Source organism: Phascolarctos cinereus, unplaced genomic scaffold, assembly GCF_003287225.1.
Source record: "Phascolarctos cinereus isolate Bilbo 61053 unplaced genomic scaffold, phaCin_HiC Scaffold_1;HRSCAF=81, whole genome shotgun sequence".
NCBI classification, from domain to species: Eukaryota; Metazoa; Chordata; class Mammalia; order Diprotodontia; family Phascolarctidae; genus Phascolarctos; species Phascolarctos cinereus.
In genome coordinates, this window is record NW_027555514.1 from 83,384,753 (window position 1) to 83,404,615 (window position 19,863).

At 36.5% G+C, this 19,863-nt stretch overlaps 1 protein-coding gene across 1 annotated transcript in view; it reads left to right on the top strand.

Annotated features, from left to right (window-relative positions):
* The window catches only part of PTPRN2 (protein tyrosine phosphatase receptor type N2), a gene marked incomplete at its 5' end in the record, with an annotated part of 1,499,790 nt that overhangs the window by 1,451,863 nt on the left and 28,064 nt on the right, over window positions 1-19,863 (top strand). Inside the window, 4 exons of the mRNA XM_078149736.1 lie at window positions 537-656; window positions 2,156-2,322; window positions 7,612-7,665; window positions 10,498-10,562. Of these exons, the coding sequence (XP_078005862.1) occupies window positions 537-656; window positions 2,156-2,322; window positions 7,612-7,665; window positions 10,498-10,562 (406 nt within the window). The remainder of the gene's footprint in view (window positions 1-536; window positions 657-2,155; window positions 2,323-7,611; window positions 7,666-10,497; window positions 10,563-19,863) is intronic.

Genomic DNA, 19,863 nt, shown 5'->3' on the forward strand with positions numbered 1-19,863 from the left:
TCTGAGTGCACTTTTCTTTTCAAAGAAACAGCCTGGGAACTAGCCTCAGATTGTCTGGAAATATCATGATTCTTTGTAAACCAACCGAGCCAACTGCTTTCAAGACATGGAAAATCTCAACAACCCAAAACTAGGAGTGTCAAATGTTTGTTTGTTTTACATTGAGAAGGCAGCGACTCCTCTGCTCCATGCCACATCAGCTACTATGTTGTATATTTTATGCAGCGTTATAGAAAGTTTCCTTCCCAGATCAAAAGTTGGAAAGCCAAACAGCTGAACATAGAACAGAGATTTTTTTTAAAGCATGGAATGAATTCATTGGAAATTTTTTAATATCTCATGGAAGCATGCAAAATATGGTCCCATTTTATTCAGAGATTTGAAAGCAGCTGCAGAGTAAAAGTGTCTAATGAAAATGAAATAAATTTCCTGTGAATGGAATAAATTTTGATTGTGTCTCTGAGTGCAGTAATTATACGTGTCACGCGGTAATTAGGCAGTCACAGTGTGGCCACGGTGTCTTTCTTTGTCTGCAGATGGTCTGGGAGAACGGCTGTGTCGTTATTGTCATGCTGACACCCCTCACGGAAAACGGAGTCAAGCAGTGCTACCACTATTGGCCAGATGAAGGGTCCAACCTTTACCACATCTATGAGGTACTTAAGTCAAATAGATCTGGTTGTCAAATTGACAGTAAATGTGCGGATTGATTTCATCCTGAGCCAAATATTACTTAATCTACTTTGACCTAAGCTGGGACTCACCATAAACTAGCATTTGGGAAGGATGCAAGCAGCCCTCCTCCAAGAACACTGAAATCCTTTGAGTTCCTCTTGGAGTGAAAGCAACTGGAAGATGACAAACCACTTTTATGAAGGAGAAGAGTAATGAAATATTCCTTGGTTTGGGAACTTCAATTCTGATAAGCATTTTCTAGGAATTTTCACAATATAAATAGAGATCCAAGCTCTTAAAATAGCTGTATTGTGTAAAGCTCTGTAATTGAAGTCTTTGATAATATCTCTTTTTCATTGCTAAATTTTGACAAATACAAATGCTGGACCAAAAAAAAAAGTAAAAAGTAAAAATATTTACCTCTACAGGGTAGTCCATTTAAATAGGCCCCATGGAGTATGGCTTTAAAATAGTCTCATTTAAAAGGGAAGCCCTGCTATTATTCTAATGATTTATTGATTCCTCCACCCTGGTAAAGTAGTCTTAACACAGTGCTGTTTAGAGTTTTGCATATGTATTATTTGACTTTTATATTTGGAGAGGAACTACAGCTAGACATTCCTTTTCAAGTTTCTTCTGCACATTTAGGGTGGCCCAAGTAAGCTTAAGTATTTAAAGAAAGAAATAGACTCACCCCTCTGCTACTGTTTTCTATTAAAGTCCAAAATAACCAAGTTTCACAATAGTGAGTCAGAACTATGCACTCCAGAGGGCATGCTTTTAGGGTTGAACTCAAAGGGTGAGCGATTAATTGTCTATTGTGTTAGGGATATTGTCTTAAATTTGAAGGATACTAACCCATTGTCTTGATGTGGGTTTCCTCACCTATAAAATGAGGGAATTGGGTTAGGTGATCGCCTAGTTAATTTCCAGCTCTAACATTCCATGAATCTATTATACTAATATTTATGCAACTAGTTAAACTTGTATTTATGGGTCTTCATGTGGAAGTTCTTATTTTCAGAGTTTACCAGCTCTAAATCAAGGTTTGTGCTATTCTATTTAAGGTGAAATTCAACGTTACATAGAATAGTTTGACCAGATCTGTTTAGGTTATTTTTGTTGGCCAACCATTTTAATTAATTGGTGATATTTCTTCAAGGCATCTATCACAGAAACTGTAAAGGCAATATTCACACATAATTTTGAATAGTGACCATTTTTTTTTTGTCCCAGTCGATTTTTTTTAATATGATACTTTAATCACATGTACCAATGTTCTAATTGGTCAGGGAAGAGGACAATAGCAGTCTGCTGATTCCTCTGCTCTATGTAAGGTTACAAAACTCATACTTGACACGTGTACCCCTCTCCCCACACCTGCAAACCTCCAATTAAGTATTATTGAATTGTGCTTTAGGTTTATGATGCTTTTACCCTCTTTCTTTCTTTTCTTCTCTAAATTATAATTTCTGTCCAGGTAAATCTGGTGTCTGAGCACATCTGGTGTGAAGATTTCCTTGTGAGAAGCTTTTATTTGAAAAATCTTCAAACCAATGAAACCCGGACCGTAACCCAGTTCCATTTCCTTAGTTGGTATGACCAGGGAGTTCCTTCTTCTACAAGATCACTTCTGGATTTCCGCAGGTACAACAAAGTACATAATAACACATTAAGGCATCTATAGTCTGGTCACTGGTTAAAAGGAGTAATAATTGCAATAATTACTTTATGTAAGATTCCTCAGTGGATGTGTGGTCATCAATTCTAAGTTTTACTGGGTATTCACTCTTATCCATGTCTGTCTTTCATTTCTGACAACATAAGGCCTATTTCTTTTTGGTCTATCTATGTTACCAAGCTCCTTGGAGTTTAATATGAGAATTATAAATGAATTAAGAATGCAAGATCCAGGTACAGGTTCTAAGCCATTCATTCCTGAGTAAAAGAAGATGCAAATTCCAAATAAGTCTAGTCAGCATGGACTAGTGTCTATTTAAAAAAAAAATAACAACAACAACACTGGCTTGAAAATGACAGTTTGAAAAAATTACTCAGCCTTTTGCCCATCCTCAGGGCTTTGATAATTACCCAGTGAAAGAGGGAGACTCTTTTGAATATTTATTAACTGAATTGCCTGACTAGACTCACTTCACACTAAAATCGATAAGGAAAACAAAATCTCTAACTGAAATGTTGATTGCAAAGCATATTAGGTGTATTATCTATAGCTCTTGCTTGGTATTGGCTACTATACAATGATAACTTGGAGAGGTAACCTGAAAATTGTGCGTAGTTTCAACACAGCCCTGAAGTCTGTAGGATCTTGCCTCCGTTTCAATTAAATTTATCTACACATGTTAAAGAAATATTAAAGATTACAAGTAAAAATTGAAATTAAGGAATTGAAGAATTAAGATTGAATTGCATTCATTGTATGTCTACGCAGTGCAATCCTGAGATAACTAGTTGTTTATCCTAGATTCTAGAGTAACTTGGGTCGGGGGAAGGTGGAAAGCTCAGGTATTTTAGTAAAGATAGACTTTCAGCCTTAACTTGGGTTTTCCTGAATTTGTAAGTTCTAGACTTGTATTCTAAGTATGATGTACTTGATTTTGCTCATTGTTCTATTTAAGAAAGAAAAATGCAGCGTACTGCCTTGGGTCAAATAGTGTGTAAATGAGATCAACAAGAAAATCAAATTTGGTACTGTACATATAGCACACATTCAAAGCCAACTCTGCTGCTCTGTTACCTTACTTATAGATCCAAATTGTGTATTCTAGGTCAAGAATACTGAATGCATGGTAAAAAGGAAAATCTGTTAGCACATATGAACAATTGCTACTTTTCATGTCTTAATTTCTTGTCCATTTATGGCTTTTCATGATGTAAATTCATTGTATTATAGGAGGAAATATTACTAAGACATGCTATTTAAAATCTTACCTAGAGTAAGTTTTTTGGGATGGAGTCCTCAAAAAACATACTTGATGGACATATTGCTATAGCTCAATAAAGATGGCTACTCATCTTAATATCAATGTCTTAATGTGCATTCAGTGTGTATATATATATATGCATATGAGTGTATGTTTATACACTCATATACATATATGAAATTGAGCATATACATAACCAACCCTCAATGTTTAATATGTCATTATCAAGAAAAGTTAGATTCCCGAAATTCCCTTGCTCCAGAGTCTGTGGAGATATGGTACTAAGAAGTTGCCTTTATTTTGACTTTTTATCAAAAACAACCACCCTAACCAAAACCAACAACAAAAATTCTAGAACCCCTAGCTTTTCAAGTTTCATTTGGAAATCAGCTTTCTATTTCTTTACTTATTTAGCGAATTGTGTTTCAGATAATTATGGCTTTCCCAGATTAGGCTGAATATTGACCTAAATGCTCATATTCTAAGACTGTACCCCACTTACGCATGAGATGCTGCGATGATTTTTTTTTATAAGCACACAAATTACAGAGTTGGAAGAGGTGAGGCTGCTTCTGAAAACACTGGTCAGTTGAATGTTACTAGAATCCTAATTTCATCTTGAACAATAGACCAACCATTCTAGCTCTGAACTAGCTTGTTAGTCATGCACCGATATGTGTAATTAAATATTTCTCTGAGCCCAGAGGGAGCACATTTACACTTTAAAGAGAAACTGCTAAGCTAAAAGATAATTAGCATCACATGTGAGGGCTTTGCTTAAAATATATATATTATGCTATCACTTCTTGCTGTGTGCAATGACATCTACTAACCCTGCTCACTTTAAAAATGGACAAATTCTTATTTTGCCAGCTAATTAGCGGTTGCCGGTGTCATTTTTGTGATGTTGCAGCTAGTAATATGAGCCCAGTTGCATAGTCACAAAAGTGATCATTGGAAACTGTGACTCTGCTGCAGGGACAATGTGGGAAACCCCTTTTCTGAGCCTCTAACGACCTCTGACCTTTGCTTGCTGATGGTTTGCATGATGATTTCTTTTCCACTCAATGACCCCATGGGTTGGTTTGTATCACTAATCATTCTTCCTCAGTTAATTCCTCCTGTGTATAGATCTAAAAATAAAAATTATCATTTTTTTTCTTAATGTTTGGGACCTTCTGCTTATGGGTGAATTTTCCATTTACTCTAATAGTGTAAACCGGGGATGAAATGGGATACTTGAATATTGCTTATTTATCTTCATAACTTATCAGTAGATGATATATCATAGGTCAACTGGATGAAAAACCTTATGTTGGAATATGTGATAATCTGCTTTTAAGGTTTTCCTTTGTGCTTTTTTTCAAGCTGTGATAAGTATTTGGATCTCTTGTAAATAAAATGCTAAGAAAATAATGCCACGTGGTATTTACATAACATGTCTCTTTGGCTGTTTGTGAGTTGTTGGGTTTTTTCTTTCCCCCCAAATAGGGTTAGAAGAGGTTTTTCTTAAAATTACACTAAAGCCTTTCTAAACTCTGCAGAGGCAGCCAGTCACAACATGCTTAGAGACAACAGCATTTTAAACATGCCATAGAATGAAGAAAGGAATTACGGGAGTGCAAAAGCAAATCACAGACATATTTAGCTAGTAATTAGCTTTTTAACAGCATTACTAAGTGAGGGAGGCTGTCTTGTTAAAGAACTCCCAGGGAAGAGGGAAAGGGGCTGACCAACTGTAAATTGGACACTGTGATACTGTTGTGTCTCATGGCTGCTTACATTTTAATTGTGTCCTACACATTTTGGTGAAGGGTGGATATTTATTTTATTTATCTCTTTTTAATTATGCCTTTGTTGAGCATTCTTGGCACCATCTGAAAAATGCAGTAAGACCTGGCCATTTACCAGTATGTCTGCAGATAAACATTTAGTTTTCCTTCCACAAAACATAGATGAGGCTGTCAAACATGAAATATCACAAGATGTTGGAAGGCAAAGCTGAGGTGGTGACCCTGATCATGTTAAAAGATTCAGTTACTCAGAAATATATGGCAAAAGCTTTCATTTGCAGTTGAAAACCCCTTAAAAGTAAAACAACTCTAGAATAATTTAACGGTAAGCATGCTTGATTCTGCTAAAAGAAAATAATACCACCATCACCAAAAAGAAGTTCTAAATGACTTTATCCATTTTAGCCTATGTAGTAGGCTGGGCCCAGCAGTCTTTCCACTTCAGAAGCCATTCTGGTAGTTTAGAATTTATTTATCAGAAGTAGAACTCATGATGCCCTAGTAACCTGAGTGAGGAAAAAAGAGAGGAAAGACTTTAGAAGTGGGTCTACTTTCCTCAGTCCATTTTATACTCAAAGAGCCAAGTACTTTTATGGTACTCTTGCACAGGAGTACTATTGACTTGAATAAGTGTTCATTTCTTGCTTATCATCTTTTCTCCCAAATCCCAAATATAAATGCAACTTAAAAAAAAAATCTCCTGATAGTATAGTAGTGAGAGAGCTTAACTATTAGGGTACTTGGTAACTTGTGTCCTGAGTCTTTCTTTCCTTACTATTTCCACTTTCTGTGATCTCTAAGCATAGGTATATTACATATTTTCACATTTTTGGTGGAGAGTCAGAACAGAATAGGGAACTAACCTCATATCCAGTGGTCACAGTGAAGTACAGGTGTCTGGTTAATGCTCACATCCAGGTTTTCCCACTGTATGTTACATTTTCTCAAAATGTCTGTCATTCCAAAGTCCTTCCTCTTAAAACTATGCAGCTTGGGGAAGGTAGGCCTCTCCCACTGAACACTGATGGATGTGACAATGCCATTGAATCTGGCATCCAAGCTCCATGTATGATACCAAAATATATGGTGAATTCAGTAGAAAGAAATCAGTTAATCTGTTGAAAAGAAAAATCAAAGTCACCTCTTCCTTTCTTTTAATGCCCTGAAGATAAAACAACTGATTGATTTTTTACTTTTTTGATGTATTATTTCGGTTGTTTGTAGATACAGCCTCTGAAAAGAAAAAGTAAAGCCTTTTCATTTTGTCTTTAAGGGAAATTTTCCCATGTTACTGTCCCCCTCTCCCCAATTTTACTTTCTATCATAGGATAAAAGAATGCTACACATTGCAGATGAGGAATGAATTTCTTTATTCCAAAAAACCTAGATTCTTATTTTCTCCTTTGAAAATACCCTTCTGAATAACTTGATTTGCTTTTTAGATATTCCATAGCTTGTCTGCTGAAAGAAACAAAATGTTGGAGGGTCCTTTACAAGGAATATAAATCACCCTCCTATTTGGGCCAGGAGGGACAGGGATTGTTACAAAATTTTGATATGTGTTTATTGTTTATCTCTGAGACTAACTAGCCAAAAATCTGTAGAATGAAAATGGTTTGGTAATACACTCAAATTTCAAGAATGGAAGGCTTTTTTCTTGACAGCATTGTTTTTTCTCTTCGGTTAAAACATTCTTACCACATGATCAAGTAAAAAGTCCACAGGAGGATTTCTCTTGAGAATATATCCATGCAACATGTTTTTTCAACAGAAATGAGTGGATGATGGGAGTGTTTGGGGGGGTTGGAGCCTTAATTCTAAAGCACAAGAATTCCAATGTATTATAGGGAAAATGAGCCTATAACAAAAAGTTAGATTAACTGAAGTAGGGGGGAAAAAAAAGAGGCCGGGAGCTAGATGGATGATCCATTGATCAGAAAGACTATTTATAGATCTGCTTACTTGAGTTCACCTTTGCAGAGGTAAAATCTTTGTGAATGTACAAGAATTTTGTTTAGCTTTTCAGTTTACTGTAAAAAGGAAATCGAACCATGGGGAATTGTGGGTGTCATTGTTTTCTTTATCAAAACTGGCTAATGGAAAATGAGTTTGAGAATATAGAATGGTTGATTTGGCTTACTCTGTTTATTATCTGAGGAAACAGATTATAATTATAACTTGATATCTCTCTTTTGTTGCAGAAAAGTAAACAAGTGCTACAGGGGACGTTCTTGTCCAATTATTGTTCATTGCAGGCAAGTATCACTTTTAACATGTGCTTGGAAGTTTTGTTATATTAGGAAACCATAAAGCTGTAAAAACAAACATAAAAGTTGAGATTACTAGCAAATTAATAAGCACATACTTAAGTGTATCTTTTGAAGAAAATTCTGAGATAGCAATTTAGCTTTATGTTCTTTTTATGCTACTGAAAGTTGTGTTGATATACTTATGGTGACCATTCTATAATTTGTTGTTAAATCTTACCTGAGATGTATCTAATTCTTCCACTAATGTATCTGACCAAAAAAGTTGGATCAAGATGACATTTTATTTTGCAATTTGCAATCAGATAAGCCATATCATTTCGATATGTGTGTGTGTGTATATATATATATATATATATATATATACATATATATATATATATATACACACACACATATGCATATATATACACACATGCATATGTACACACACATATGTATTATGGGAGGCTAGGTAGTACAATAGATAGAGCACCAAGCCTAGAGTCAAGAAAACCTGAATTCAAATCCAGCCTCAGACACATCCTAGAGGTGTGACTCTGAGCAAGTCACTTAATCCTGTTTGCCTCGGTTTCCTCATCTATGAAATGAGCCGAAGAAGGAAATGGCAAACCACTCCACTATCTTTGCCAAGCAAAGGGTTCACAAAGAGTCAGACACAATTGAAATGACTAAACAGCAACACCACCACATATGTGTATATATCTAGCATTTGGCCATTATTAGAGGCATGTTTGAATAGTCACCACCTGCCCATCTTATTGTTTTCCAGGTTGACCATGAATGTTTTCATGGAAATCAACTTGGCTATTAGAGCTTTGCCTTTCTATTTTAAAGCCTTATTTTTACTAACTTAAAACTACAGAAATGAAATTAACCAGGTTGTCAAAAGGATATCTGAATTTGACATTTCCTTTCTCTGCTGTATTTGATTCAACTAACAAGCTAAATTTTGGATCATCTTTTATTAAATAATTCATACTCTTTATTAGGAACTTTTTTTCCTGTTAGAGTTGTGATGGAAGAGAAAAGAAGTTTTAATATTTTTTTTAGAAACCATCAAAGTATTAGAATTATTTCTACCACCTAGCATAGCTCCTTAAACATAATAAGTACTGAAGCAATGTTTCTTAAAGCGAATTAGTTGCAAGAAAGCCTGTCCATTGAGATGATACCAAGCCCACCAACCTAATTCAAAAACAAGTTTTCATTGTTGTTTATTTTTTAGTCCATAGGGGAGGTAGAGTGATAATCTCAGCCTCTTAATTTTCTTCTACAAGTAACATAGTCTTTACACCTCAATATGTTACTCTGACGACAGCATGTATGCTGAAGGATCAAATTACTTAGAAAGCAAGTCCTTAAGCAGGATTCTTAACCTGAGATGAGTGAACTTTAAATATATATTGATAACTGTATTTCAATATAGTTAGTTTCCTTCCTATTCTTATATATTTTATTTTATGCATTTTAAAACATTCTAAGAAGTGGTCCATGACACCAAAAAGGGTTAGAGATTGCTCTTCTTCAATGATGTAATGAATGAAGCTATCTAGGGAAGTTTGTTCTGATGACTAGTTTTTTGTTTTTTAATTTTATTTGTATTTATTTTGCTTTGGCTGCTGATTTTTTTTTAAATCAGTAATTTATTTGAGGCAGGAAAGTTAAATGTTAATACACTTTCTCTTTGAAAGCTATCCATCCCAAGTCAACTCTAACAATTATTCAGTAGTTCGGTCAACACAAAGTATTGTTCCTTCAAGTCTGCAAAGCACTTTGCATATGTTACTCATTTGATCAATAAATAAGCTGAGCAGGTTAGGAATGAAGCAAATCAGAGAGACTGCAGGGATGGGAATCAGAAAGCCCTGAATTCAAATCCCACCCAAGACATTTACTAGGTATATGACCCTAAGCAAATCTCTTAACTTCTGTCTGCTTTGGGTTCCTCATCTGGAAAATGAGGAGGTTGGATTAGGCCTCCAAAGTGCCTTATAGCTCTCTTTCTGTGATCCTGTTGGCTGTGTTAAAGAGGGTCTCTCACACATGCATTCAACGAGACATCAACTTAGTGGAAAAAATAACTAGTTTAACATTTTCTATATCAAAACTAATGATGCTAATAATATTTTTTGTCCTCTAAATTGCATCTTCATTTTTTAAAAATTTGATATTGTTGAGGCATAATTCAAAACATTTTTACAACTCTAGTCCAGATGGTAAATTTTCCAATTATAGAAGGTGGGGGCAGGGGAAGGGGGGAGTTCAGGGGGAGGAAATGAAATGAGAAAGCTTTTTAAAGCCATGATTAAGAAACAAATAACATGGATATTTCCATTTCTAGAGGGGATAAAGTGGCATAAAAAAAATCTAAAAGTAAGGAAAAGCCCCCCTCAAAAAAATCAGCATGACAATTATCCGACATATATACTCAAATGAAAACTTTGGCCTTGCCTGAGAATGCTGGGTAACTCTTCATCTTTTGCTTCTCATCTTTCTGAGTTCTAAGTCTGTGCTTATTATATGTGGCAATGTTGGCATTTTCTTTAATTTTCTTTTGCTAAAACGCAAAACCATATTTGGCCTCGGAGAGGGGGAAAAAAAAGACAGACAAGGAAAACCTAGTCATGAAGAACAATAGTTAATCCTTCATGAGCAGCTTGAGCTTATTAAAGCCCATCACAAGTTTTCTTTGTTTCTTTTCCTCTGGTTCACTCACTTTTCCTTTCCCTGTCCCCACTTATAACATGGGTAAAATAAATGATTGCTGCCTTTCCTGTGGACAGATAGCATGTTCATTCTCTCTCCTTCTGTTGACAGCGATGGCGCGGGAAGGAGCGGCACCTACGTGCTGATTGACATGGTTCTCAATAAGATGGCCAAAGGTGAGATTCAAAAGCCCTGGCTGCTTTGTCAGGGCCAAGATATGTGGTCGTGTTGCCATAGTAACATAGGATGCAATATTCACAGAAGGACTTCGAATAAATTAGAGGAGTGTACTCCCCCTTCCTGAATCATATTAAGTTATCTGCCACACATTTTTTAAAGTACATTCTTTGTTAATGGGACATAGGACAATATTATATTTGGCATTGAGGGAAATGCAGAGTTTGTATTTTTAAACATTCAACTAACTCCAAAAAAAAATAAGTTATTTTTGGTACATAGCGTATTTCTTAGTAGAACATAATCTCCATTGGTCAGTGACACTAATAATTTCTACTAATAATAATCTAAGTTTTCTCATCTGTAAAATAGGGTTGAGTTCAACTAGATGACCTCTAAGGTCAGTCTTTTTTATTCCATGTAAATAATTAAACTATTTCATTATTTTTTTTAATATTTGAGTCTATAGTAGCACTATGAGGGTTTCCTCCCCCCACCACCCATTAAAATATAAATGTCTCTTGATTTTTGGCCCTTTGGAAACTTGTTCATTTACTATCTATCCTAGAATCAAATAATTCTAGAGCTGGAAAGATCCTTATAGATCATCTAATTCAGTCCCTTCATTTTATAGATGAGAAAACTGAGGCCCAGAGAGGTTCACTGAGGTCACACAGTACAGAAAAGGGACTATTACCAGGACTCATGGGTCAGGGGAGAGAATAATAATAAAGCCTTAGGTTGAAATGAGGTTTTGCAGCATCAAATAACATTTTGAAGTGTTCAGAATTAGCTTAGTCTTGGGGATTTATACACACAAAAGAAGAGGCATTATGTTACTTATTAACAAGTTGGATGGGGGAGCAGTATTTCTATCTAGGAAAGTGCATTTTTTTTTCTCTCAAATATACATCATTTCATTTGCAACCACAGAGTTGTTGAAGTACAGAAATTACTATCTACGTGAAGAGTAGTTGTGTTATCCGCCCCAACATCTACTAAAGAAAAGAAAAATTCCAAGAGAATATGGATTGTTTTGTTTAAATGTGTCACGTGTGTGTTTGTGAAAGAATATGTGACTCCATAAGCTCCTCAATAGATAATTGCTTCAAGTGGAAATTTGATCACTATAAACAAAAATGAGCAGAAGTAGGGGAAACAGATGTTGACATCATCTCAATATTTGTTTGGGTTATGTTGGTTTTCACCAAGAATATGATGAAACCTGAAGTTTAAATATATGCAATTTTGTATCATAGAGAAGTATTTTCCAGCTTCAGGCTTTCAGCCACTTAAGGAAGGGTTGACTTATTGTAAGAGCACTAAAGAATGCCATTTATTGACTCCATTGTACCATGTAATGTCAAATTCCATTTTAAGTGTGGGCTTAGTATTTCACAATACAAAACAAGTCATGTGAAACTGGCCAAAGAAAAGAGTCGAAGGAGTTTTTTTTTTTAAGATTGGTCACCCCCCCTCCCCCATTTTGTTCTTGACCGGCTCCCCTCTGCCAATGGGGTGTGCAATTTGAAATCCCCTGACCTGGAGCTTGGGATGTAGTCTAAATGAAAGATCAAAGGGCAGAGCGGGCATCTCAGCCCTGCTGAGGTGGGCCTTTCCCAGGCCGTCACACTGTGAGGCAGCCAAAGGTTTTGTTCTGACAGGAATCTAGGCCCGGCCTGTGAGGCCTAGGCCTTCTTTGTCTGGCCTGAGAAGTTTGAGGCCCAGGTTGAGGATCCAGTGTTCATCAAATGATCAAAGGCCTGAAGCCCTGGACATGAAACCTTTCTTTCCATTTCCTTTTCTTAAAAAGAATGAATTGCAGGAGGACCAAAGAATGCCATTTCCAAAGCTTTTATGTGGAGTGCTAGCTCTAACTTTAGAGTTCTTCAGTTCTAAACATAAAAATGGAAGTGCACTTTCAGCCCGGGTCCAGCTGCAACGACAGCATCGACTAGAATTTCTTTCATAAAGGCTTTTTAAGTAAGGATTAAGGCCTTCAGTCTTTTTTTTAAGGACATTTAAGAATAAACTTAGAATAATTTAAGTTCTAGTTCCACTGTCTAGTTTATTAAAGAGCAGACAATAACACATTTTTAAATCAAAGTAAATAGGCTAACCCTATTTTTTTTTTGCAGTGGGAAAGTAGATATAAAACTATAAAATACTTTCATACTCCACTGATTTTTGTCATGGGGAAGTTCCCTTTTCAACTAATACTTGAGACTTCTACTTCAGAAATAGTTTCGTTTAGGGATTTTGCATTCAAGAGCTTTTAGCATTTAAGATCTTAACTATTGATCAAATTATGAATATTTCTGGAAAAATTTGTCTATAGGGTTTGTGTTTACTATTTTTCACTGTCATTATATCCCTAGAACTTAGCACAGTGTTGCCCATACATAGTAAGGGTTTAATAAATGCTTGTTGAATTGAATTAGACATCTGTTCATTCACATAGCGTTTTACAATTTTCTCATTCACACACACACACACACACACACATATTTTATCAGTTGTGGAAAACCTCTCAGTTCTAAAGAAGGGAAGGAAGAGATGCAGGTGACTAGGAATTTAGACCAGCTCCACCATTTGGCAGGTGACGAGTTTCCCAAAGAATAACATTTGTCAGGCCAGCCTGGAGCCTCTAGGCAAAGTTGAAATTGTCCTAACTTTCAGCTAACATAGTGGCAATCATAGAAACCCAACCACTGGGGAAATATTTATCCCACATTTTATAGAGGATTCCCTACCAGGATTTTTGTTTGGTCAGGGGGGAGGGAATTTGAAAGGGTCTCATGATGCTAGAAGGAGTTGTACGCTGAGTAAACACATTCCAATCTCCCAGCTGCTATTGTTATTCAAAGAACTGCCTAAAGCATTTTTGGGGGAGTTCTGTTTCTTTTGTTTGACCTGAGTCATAGGAATGAGAATTTCCTTTTGGGAACTAAATTAGGGGATGTTCTAAATAAATGTGGCAGTCAGTTGTTGTCTTCTTAGCTTCTCTCAATAATCTAAATTGCATGAATTTAGCACAAACAGTGAGATGATGATGTTACTATCTATTCGTTATTATCTATTCAACGTCAGATTTTCATCCTCAGCAGTTTGATCCTGGTTGTTATTGTTTCGCTGTCACACAAACCTTGGCAAATCTTGCCTAAGATCAGTGTAAGTTCTGGGTTTATATTTCTGATTAATTGTTCATTATATATTTGTCATTTGATTTAATGCTGCATTTTAATGTTATTAAGCTGCATTTGCCATGTAGATCAGTTTACCAACACTCCCACCAACCCTCCTCCCACCTCCCAAAGGAAATAAGCTTCATAAATGGCTTCTCTCCTTATCCTTTATCCAGCCTCCCTCCCCATCCCTTGCAGGGTCACAGAGTGCAGGGGCTGTCCAAATGCTACCCATCTACTCAGCAATGCAAAGAGATTTGAATTTCCAAAGAGATCAAAAAGCATTGTTGTTAATAATAACATTAACAACTCAACATTTATATAGCATTTTAAAGTTTGCCTCATATCTACTCTGTGACGTGGATAAAGTGTCATTACACTTTACAGTGCAGAAACTGAAGTCCATAGATGTTGTGATTTGTCCATAAGTATAATCACACAACTAGATTGTCCCTAAGCTTTCTTTCCATTAAGCCATCCTGCCTCCCTCTGAAATATCAAAGTATCTTCCATAATCTTTCTTTCTTGTCTAAACAAAGTGGTAACTCCAAGGGATATCTTGGTCATGACATGTTAATAGTTTATGAAATTTCAGTTAAAATAGTAGCTTTAAATAGTATGTTGAAGTAGACCATGAGAAGTAGAAAGGAGGAAAAAAAATAGGGTGTGACGTAAACCAATTAAATGAATCTTGCTGCATATTCATGTAGGTTTTTAACTTCATGACTCATCCTGTACTGTACTGAACAATGCGAGAATATCTTAATTAAGCAACTCCATTTTTTACTGGTTTATCATATTTAAAAATAACGAACTGCATGCCATTAAAGGATAAAATTTAAATTAATTATCTCTGCTAAGAAGAGAGCAAATAAACTCATTAAGAGCAAGAGAGGATTTTTTGATGGTTGTTTTCTTGAACCTCACCATCATCATCTGTATGTACAGATTTCAGTTTGTTACCTAGTGGTATCTCCTCTGAAATCAATCGACAAATATTTATTGACAAATTATCATGTGAAAGTGCTATCCCAGATGCTATAAGATATAGGGAAGACAGGATAAAGTCCAGGTCCTACAGGACCTTACACTTTGCTTGGGAAGATAAGAATTATACACAAATAACTACATTACATATGTACATCTAAATATATACATATATACACACACACATACATATATAACCAGTGCCTTGTGAGTGGAAAATACAAGCTGTTCTATAGGATTCCAGGGAGAGCTCACTTCTGGTTGAAATAATGCTAATTTTCTTGGTGGTAGAATCAGAGTTGAAAGGTGAATAGGATTTTGGCAGGCAGAGGCAAGGAGGTCATTCCAGGTAATAAGAGCTAAGGTGAAGAGATGAGAATACACATATTGCATACAGGGATATGGTAAAGAAGATGATTAGCTTAAGTAAGGCAAAAGAGGAATTTAGGATTGGACAAGTATGCTGGGGCCAGGGAATGGATTAGTTTGAATGCCAGGTAAGGGAGCTGAACTTCTATCTTATAGGGAATGAGAAGTGAGTTGAGGTTTTTGTTTTTTTTTAAGAATGCAAGTGAAATGATCATAGAATATTTTTACAAAGATTAATTTGGCAGCACTGTGTGGGATGGAATGGAATGGAAAAATACAGATGGCAGGAAGACCAGTAAAGAGGCATTTGTAGTAGTCTGGATGTGAGGTTAACAGACCCTATGAATTATATGATTAGTCCAGCTGAATAAGATTAGTTTGAAAAGGTAAAGTCAAAGAACTCAGGTAAAATATGTTGGTGGGGAGGAAGTTGTACATGTAGGTGTGGTTGAACCTTAAAAACTAAAGTACAAATAGTATCTTAATGTGTCAGTGACTTATCTCTTAGAGACCAAAAGGCTAGGCCTTCACTCTGTTGTGAAAAAGAAATTATTGTGTTTTGGACTTGAGTCCAGTAGAGGTAGTTACCAAGTTTTTATTTTTATTTAATAGTTTATTGTTAGTATTTTTTCCCCTTTCAGTGAACTAGTCTGGCACCTTAGCGATATTGATATTCACTACTACATTCTGGAAGGTGGTCTTTGCAATGATATAGCCATAGTGTATATTAAGCAGGCACAGGCTGCATGTGGAATTCTATTATGCGGGGGAGCTGTGAATGAGTTACCAAGGAAGCGGTTAAGCCATATTGCTTGTTGGGGGCTCTACTGTCAGATAATTGACCACCACGGGAGCTATGCCCCAAGCCACAGGCAAGCATGCACAGTGGACCCTGGGGTCAATTATTTAATGGAAAAACCTACAATGAAATGGGGCCTGTTGTTACTGGAAAACATCATTTAAAAGCATATCTTACATTGGTATTTTTCTATGAAACATCTTGCAGCTGGTAGCTCCATTGTTCTTCTGTTAAATGGGTGGCCCTCCTTCTGAAACATCCTATTATTAATAAGTAACATAAAGCCCAAATCTCACACTAAACCTCCTTTGCTCCAGAAAGCAGACTTGTTAATTTGCTGTTCACCTTCTACGTCCTCTGCCTATTGATTGTGTAACTACAGGGTCCTTCTTGTCAAAACAGGGACTAGCTCAAACTCAAAATGTCCAAAGTAGAACTCATTATGTTTCCTTTACAACCTACTTTTCTTCCAAAATTCCCTACTGCCCGTGTCAGAGGCATGGCCATCCTTCTCGTCATCCAGATTCACAACCTTGGCATAATCTTTGACTTATTACTTTCCCCCCACACCTCATATCTCTAATCAGTCATCCGATTGTTTCTATCTCCAAAGCATCCCTTGTATCTGTCCTGTTTTCTTTATTCATGCTGCTACTCACCAGGGCTACTGCAATATCCTCCTAATTGTTCCTCTTTCCTTGATGCAATTAAAGACATAACACAAAGGTACACAGGGAGGCAGGAAATAGCTAACTCAGTGTCTGTCTTTTGTTTTTTCAGTTTAGATCTGTGATTTTATCTGGGAATTCCCTCCATGGATTCAGATTTGCACCTCTCTACAGTCTTGGGGTGTTAAGTGACTTACCCACGATCACCATGATCAGTTAGTTTGTATCACAGGCAGGACTTGAACCCAAGTCTTGCTGACTCCAAGGCCAGCACCCTAACCACTAAAGCTAAACTACCTTTTGATAATGTCATTTGGCAAATATGTATTTTTTAATTGAATTTTCTTTTGCAGTATGGTTAGGCTACTTTCTTTTGAATGATTGTCAAGCAAGCCTGATGCAATTAGTATCATTTTATTTGCAGGGAATAAGAGCATTTGGAGAATTTTGCCATTAGTAGGGAAACTCTTTTATACTTTGGATTTCTCCAAGACACTAGGAATTTCCTCTAGGTGATTATGTCTCCTTAATTAAAATCCCACTTGATGATTATCTATCAGATAACAAATATTAAGTACATACTAAGTGTCCGGCACTATACTAGGCACTTGGGATACAAATCCCAACAGTCCCAACTATCTTGGGATAGTACATATAAAATGAAACTATCTAAAGAAGCTTACTTTCTACTCAGTCAAGGAGCTTACATTAGATCAAGTTTATCATTGAACCATGTTGTTTATCTCTGTAAGCTCACCTGCCTTAGACTCTTATCTGATATTAATATCAGCCAGTCGGTCAACAAGCATTTATTAAATGTCTCATATGCCTGGCACTCTGTTAAGCACTGGGAATAAAAAAAATAGAAACACCCAACCTGCAAGAGCCTCTAAGTTTTCCTACAGTTCTACCAAGTTAAATGCTTTATAAAAAACTGACAGTACTTTGTACTCAGCTAGGACTATAACGCATTCATTGCATGTGTCAGACATGACTATAAAGTAGCTCTTGGGGGAGGGAAGAAAGGAGACCCTGACTTGTGTTACGAGAAATCATTTAGTGCTACCCCCTAACTTTGGAAGGGACAGAAACTGAATGTGGATCCAGATTGCTAGTAATTTGTATAAATCAGGTTGTATACCTGATCATTCTTGCATATGATCTTTTTGCCAAGTTGTGCCTTCCTTTCCTCCTGGATCTGTGAGAGAACATAACAGTACTTGTTTACACTGTGAAGGGGATATTGTTACAAAAACAAAAAACAAAAAAATGGATACCAAAGGCATTGTCATTGTCATTGTCAAGCTTCTGCCTTGTGAATGTATGACCTGAAGAGAATTGTCATTTTGTGTACCTGCTGATACATTTCTGTCAGAGCATATGGAAGGTAGAAAGAACTATGATGGTTATCTAGTCCAATACTCAAAAGACCATTTGAGATATTTTCTGTTCTTTCGAGTTAACTAAGTTATTCTTAGCCCATTCTAGGTGGCTCAGTGGATAGAGTGCTGGGCCTGAAGTCAGGAAGACTTACTGTCCTGAATTCAAATCTTCCTGTGTGATCTTGGGCAAGTCACTTACCCCTGTTTGCCTCAATTTCCTCATCCATAAAATTTGCTGGAGGAGGAAATAGCAACCCACTCCAGTATCTCTGCCAAGAAAATGCCAAATAGGGTCATGGAGAGTCAGACATGACTGAAAATGACTCAACAAGAAATTATTCTTGAGTTGTCTTAAAATTATATCACCTGCTGTACAGATTTCTTGTGCATGTTTTTGGTTAGGTCCAGCTTCTCTTACTAACATCATCTTCTTAAATACCCTTGCCTTTTCCATATCATAGCATATCATATTAATTATATGTGTAATATTTATTATATTGTAATGCTTAATGAAAGTTTATGCTCTTCTTTGCCATGTCTCTCCATTTGGAAGGGCATCAAGTGATTGCTGGCTATAGTTAATTCTGGCCTCTGACCCAATTTTGGTGACTATTTTGCATTAATTAAATTTCTCTGAGAAATGATGCCATTGTTTTCGTTCTCTTTCCTTTTTTCTTTCAGAGTCGACAGCTTATTCAAGCATGTCAGGTTAGAGCTTATGGAGTCTTTTTGATCCTTTCTATGAATTTGGTAGTGATTTTGAATTCAGCTCTAACCATCCTACCATCTGATGACACATAGACACCTTGCCTTTGAAATGACTCACACGTTGGCAACCATTCATTTCCTGTTTGCTGATGTACAACAAGATCTATCTTTTCTCAGAATCTTTTGTGATGTCTAACACACCTAGTGCCTCCCAATCCTATTCCTGGAGGCAGGATGATGAGGCAGAAAGGCCAAGTGAAGAAGTTTGTACTTTATGCTATAAATAGCAGGGAGGGAGTCACTGAACATTCTGGATTTGGAATCAGAGGTCTGGGTTCAAATACTCTTTTGCCATCAGTGATACTGACTATAGCCCATACTGAGTCCCCCTGGAAGTTAACTACAGAGTATTCACCCACAAACTGTCCAGACCCTCCCATCAGTTCACCATACTGAAGTCGACACCCTATCTTGGGGGCCTTCCTTGACGTTGTAAGGATACTAGTATAGAATGGAGGTTGTCAACTGATTATCCCTTAGTCTCACTACATATCTAGTTAACCATCTTTTTTCAATCATATATTTCTTTGATGATATCCTTTCCTCAGCTTCTTGGAGACAGGTTTAGACTAGATGGTTTTTAAGGTCATTTCTAAATCTACAATCTTATGATCAATGATAGCATTCGTGATCTGTAGCTTGAGAAATCTAGGCTATCATCCATAAACCTTTGACCTCTTTCATTTCTTTATCCTGCATCCCATTTTCAGTGTCCACCTCAATGCCTGCCTTTGCACTGAAGTCACCAAATATCAAGTTCTATATTGGCTTAGTTGAGAGAACACTTCAAAGTTCCTCATAGACTTTCTCCTCTGTTCTCTGCAGTATGGTTGGTGCATCAGCAGCAGTCATCCTCTGGTGGTCCTCTGCTTTCTTCTCTTTGTCCTCCTCATGGCTCCACTATTTCCTCTTCGCTTCCTATACTTATTTTTCTTCAGTCTGTCTAGGTTTGTTGTCTGTAAATTTGGAGGCTAGACTGGATTGTCTGTAAGATATTATTCAATTCCAAGTTCCGTGAGTGGCCAATTATTATGATTAAATCATTTCCTTTTCCATCTTTCCTTTGTCACAGTCATAGAGCTTTTAAAGATGAAAGGAACGAAGATGGTCTTAGAGGGGAGGAAATTAAGGCCAAGAAAGGC